Below are 4,772 nucleotides of genomic sequence, written 5' to 3' on the forward strand. Positions count from 1 at the left end.
AGTCGATGCCCCCCTCGTCACACGGTCGTTTTAACCAGACAGCCATTTGTAATCCATGGGGGTGCGGGGGGGCGCAGAAAATGTTTGGAAACCACTGGGGGGGCGTGGCAGAAGAAAAAGTTTGGGACCCACGGCTTTAGATAAAGAAAACCATCTAAAGCATCTAAAGCCCAATACACACTCAGTATAAAGCGTGCCAGAATCTTTCTGGAAAACAACAGTAGCACGCCATTGGTTGAAACTTTCCAACACACACTGATGAAGATGAGAAGGTATAAAAAAGGTTGATGTTAAGACTTCGAGGAGATTTTTTGTGTTGAGACTATGGAAGATTTTGAGTATTGAACTGAAGAAACTGTAATGAGGAATCCGTGGTAGTGTAATAAATCTCCGGCTCGTCTATGGCCTAGCAGCAAGAACTACGTCTCTGTGCGTTATTTCTTTTACTTAGATATTTAAGAGTATAGCCACCCTTCAATTCTTCAATAGAAGCAGAAGTAGAGGACAGAAAGCAGCATAGAAATGACCAGTGGACACCAGAAGCCTGCTTCTACACCTGGAGAAAGAGAGAAAACAGCGGTACGTCTTACCTTAACCAGCTCAGCAGTCACTTCTGCAAGCGACATATCTGCAGAAAGAGAGCACGGAACCACAGCGCCCTCAGAGAAGGCCAGGACCTGCGTGTTGGATTCTGTCCGAGCAAAAATCTGCAGCAAACGGACATAAAAACAAAAACAAAAACAACAAATCTAACTCTGCCTCTCTTCAGTACTTCTAAACAAAACTCTTCCGTTTGTTTTTGTGATGTCACTTTCCCCAGCTAATAACCTCTGAGGGGCCCTGTGGAAAAACGTGGCGCGGAAAGAATTTTCCAGGAATTCCCAGTATGCGCCGGCAGACGCAGCTGTTCCTTCTACTACAGCGTAAACTCTCCCTCACTCTGCTCCGGGCTCACCATGGTTATGGCTGCAGCTGCAACCGCCGTGCTAATCGCCGTTCCCGGAACGATGCTGGTCAGCGATGTGCCCACGTCTACAGCCACGACGAAGCGCTTCCCGACGGGCTCCACGTTCTGAGGATCGGAAAGAGAGCGGCCATGTTCTTAGTAAGAAGCCGACAGCTGAGGAGGAACTCTGAGACCCAGAAAACTCACCTGAAAGCTTGTATAAAAAGCCCAGTCCATGGCTTTGAGGATGCTACCATCCGCTTCCCACTTCGTTTTCCCCTGGAAGCCTTGGCCTCGTTTATAGTTTTCCGAAGCCAAAAGGATGCTGAAAGGGTGGATGTTGGCCTGGAGGGTCGAAAACGGAAATGTTTTCACGTGCAGCACAGAAAACGGTGACGCCGCTGGAGGATGTTTACGGTGGTACCTTCTTTAGCGACGACTCGTTCTGGAGTCTCTCACAGATGGTTTGGGTCTCGGCGCTCCGTGGCTCAAGAAGTTTGTTGGACGTCATCTTTCCCAGGATTTTAAGAATGGAATGCAGGGATATCTCCTTCAGCAGGGCACTCCACACCTTCAAAATAAAAGAGTAAAAGTTTGCATTTACCAGATTTCCAGTTTCTTTAATTTAGTGTTAACCAGGTACCATACCTGTTTAAACTGTAAATGGTACTTATTTAGGTTTATTCTATATCGTCACCTTCCTAAAACAAGAATAGTTTGTCATTTTCTTATCAACAGACCAGTGACTAGCGAGATGGAAGCTAAAAAGTTTGACCTTTGGTCTGGTCAGTGAACGCACCACACCCAAGCACTAACAGAATTGTCGGTATGGAAGCCATTTCTGCAAGAGCAACATTCAAAGTTGGCCGATTTCAGCATCAGTGCTAGCTTGGATCCTGGCCGTTTCGGTACTTCGCCGTTTCATTCTTTCAAGGTTTTTAAGTTTTCATAAAGTATTTCTGCAAGTTAGGAACCCGGTTCAGGAAACCTGGTGGTCTTCTGGGGTCATCGTTAAATATCATTTGAAATCTAGATATTTAAATATTGATCAAACAGGATTTTACAGTGTTAGCTGTCAAATATATTCATAACAGTGATTCGTTAAGTGATAGTGAACTTCTACTGGGGGCTCAAAGACATTTTTGGGGATACGGATGGGTACAGTTATGACATTTTAAGATGTTTATGTTTCGAGGCACAACTTAAACCACCACAAACCCCCAGGATTACAGCTCCTTACCCAACATTAAGCTTCACGCACTGAAGTTTTTCCTGCATCTCAGGGCTCCACTCCAAAGACAAGTGAAAAGGGAAATCCACATCGCCGGATGTGGATTTCATTCAAACTCTATTCCAGCTTACCAAGTCCGTTGCACAGTATCGGCTATAAAACAGCTTCATTGTTAGAAAACCTGTAGACTGAAAAATCTCCCCTTTCTGTCTAATTTGTTGAAACTGCAGACATGGCCTCGCCGATGAAAGTGTCAAAGAAAAGCAGCGTACCTGTTTTGACCTCAGGTGGTCTGTCAGCAGCTGCTCCCTCTCCAGCTTGTGCTCCTCTATTAAACCGCTGACCTCCACTTCGTCACAGCTGTGCTTGACCTTTTCCACCACTTCCAGATAGGAGAGCACTTTGACCACTTCCTCAGATTTCTCTTTGTCGGCGTAAGCCGCCTGGACCTCCTTCCACCCTTTTGTTACATATTTGCTGATCAAGGCAACAGCTGGAAACACAAAGAGTCGGTCGTCACCGTTAACGGTCAAAACGTGGAACGCTGCAACCCGTTTCTCGCTCGTCTCTTACTCTTGCGCGATAATGGAATTTCACTTTAAAAACACGAGCGTTTAACGAAAAAAAAGCAGCTCATTGTTTTCAAGCTCTTAATGCTATAATGTGTTTCTAAATAGGGATGCAAACAATTAATAGGCTATGTAGCACAGCTGATGCAAAAATGGTTCAAATATGCATCTTTTTTTTAAAATTTAGCACATTGTGTTTTTCAGCCTTTAAAGTTAAAGAAATATACTAAAGGAAACTTGTATAAATTTAATAAAACCAATCAACTTTACATCATCTCCATTTATAACTTGCATCCCTGTTTCTAAATGATTCCCCTCAGATGAGCACAGAGACACAATGTGGTGATGGAGCACCAACTTTTTTCATTTGCAAAAAAAAAAAAAAAGACCTTCTGATTTTTTTTTACCAGTAGCTGCGTTTACATTACAAATGTGTGCAAATCTTTGTCAATATTCTGCTAATGTAAAAAGATTATTTTACAATTGCGTTTTGTCATTAAGAAATTAAATTAAAATCACACAAAAATAAGCTTCACACAATAGGAGATTAATAATCAGTCAAGGCACCGACGGAAGAAAGCAGCTACATGAGTGTTTGTGTGTTTGTGGTTTCTGCCAGCGGTCACATCTGGCTGTTGATCATGTGATTCGTGTGATGTGAAAAAAAAGTGTTTCTACTGTAGTTTTGCGAAACGCGCTCATCTTCATACAGCAAAAAAACCTCCTGATACCAGTGCAAAAAAATGTTTTATTAAAAAACTTTATCGGTAAAAATGAAAACGCGCCACTGTCATGTTTTCGAAATTAGCGTTTCCATTAAGTGAACTTATTTTCGTCAAATCAATTCGAGCAATTTTATGATTAATGGAGACGCAGCTGATGTCATCATGTGTGACTTGTAATAAATCTCTCATTGCTCCTGCAGGCAGCAGTTCCAAACGCCACACAGGGTGCCTTTTTTATTTTTATTTTTTCATTTGATCGCCCCTAGCTCACCCTCTGTGGCCGGTTTGGTGTGGGAGAGCCTGAGCAGGTCCTGGTGCGACCAGCCCTCTCTCTGCTTACACCTGGTCACCGCCGCAGCCAGACTCAGGGGGTCCTGCTCGTTGTACCAGTCGGACACGGCCTTCCTCAGGGCGCGCCCCCAAATCCCACATTTCATGCCCTCTTTCAGCTCCTTCTTGTACTGGACGAAGGAGAACAAGTGGGCCGGGTCCCGGCAGACCTCCCTCAGGGCTTTGAAAGCCGCCTGCCTCGTCTTCAGCTCTGAATGCTGCGAGCACAAGGCCAGGGCGAAAAGGGCCGGCCCCGGCCTGACGGCGCGGCCGCCTTGGGCGAACCGCTTGGCCTCCTCCACCGCCTCTGCGCCTCTCCCCTCCTGCAGCAGCGACAGCAGGGCTCCGGCGGTCTCCGTGGCAACGCGGCCCTGCTCTCTGGCGGTGTAGATTTCTCCCTCTGAGCCGTAGCAGAGGAAGCGGCAGAGTCTGGTCTTGTCGCTGATCTCCCATGAGCCCTCGGCGCCTGTTGAATTTGGGGCGTGGTTGCTGGTGGTGTTTTCTGATGGCTCCATTGCTGTGTTGGAGAAGGCCTGGGTCAGAGGAGGGCGAAATAAAAATGATTCACACGACGTCTGGTGAAATAACAGGTCAGTGTCTCTGTTGTTTTAGTTTGTGGGCATGGCATACTTTTACATTCAGATATGTTGCTTAATTTTAAAGCTCTACTTTTTAATAAGCACTGGAGCCGACCACAGAAGGAATTATGCAAGTTAAGCAGCTGCTTCGGACCCCCGCACCACCAGGGGGATATTAAGTAAGTCACACACAGAGTAGCTTAGGAATTTTAAAGAATAGTTGGTGTTGACATGTTGGTAAGAAGGGCCCCCCAACTGAAAATCTACATAGACCCCCAAATAGGCTTGGGCCGGCCCTGCTACATACATTGGATGCGCCATTCAGTGCATAATTTTCCTTTCTTGTTTTTTTTTTTTTTTTTTTTTTTTTTTTTTCTTTTTTTTTTTTTTTTT

The 4,772-nt window shown here is 45.1% G+C and overlaps 1 protein-coding gene across 1 annotated transcript in view; it reads right to left on the bottom strand.

Moving 5' to 3' along the window:
• ro60 (Ro60, Y RNA binding protein) overlaps positions 1-4,772 on the bottom strand; it is a 17,111-nt gene that overhangs the window by 7,889 nt on the left and 4,450 nt on the right. Inside the window, exons 2-7 of the mRNA XM_015030434.1 lie at positions 3,743-4,334; positions 2,450-2,670; positions 1,371-1,517; positions 1,154-1,291; positions 956-1,072; positions 591-707 (exon numbers count right to left, since the gene is read on the bottom strand). Of these exons, the coding sequence (XP_014885920.1) occupies positions 591-707; positions 956-1,072; positions 1,154-1,291; positions 1,371-1,517; positions 2,450-2,670; positions 3,743-4,316 (1,314 nt within the window). The 5' untranslated portion in view covers positions 4,317-4,334. The remainder of the gene's footprint in view (positions 1-590; positions 708-955; positions 1,073-1,153; positions 1,292-1,370; positions 1,518-2,449; positions 2,671-3,742; positions 4,335-4,772) is intronic.

This window comes from Poecilia latipinna, unplaced genomic scaffold (genome assembly GCF_001443285.1).
Source record: "Poecilia latipinna isolate Pla-1442-1.1 unplaced genomic scaffold, P_latipinna-1.0 Scaffold12, whole genome shotgun sequence".
Classification (NCBI taxonomy): Eukaryota; Metazoa; Chordata; class Actinopteri; order Cyprinodontiformes; family Poeciliidae; genus Poecilia; species Poecilia latipinna.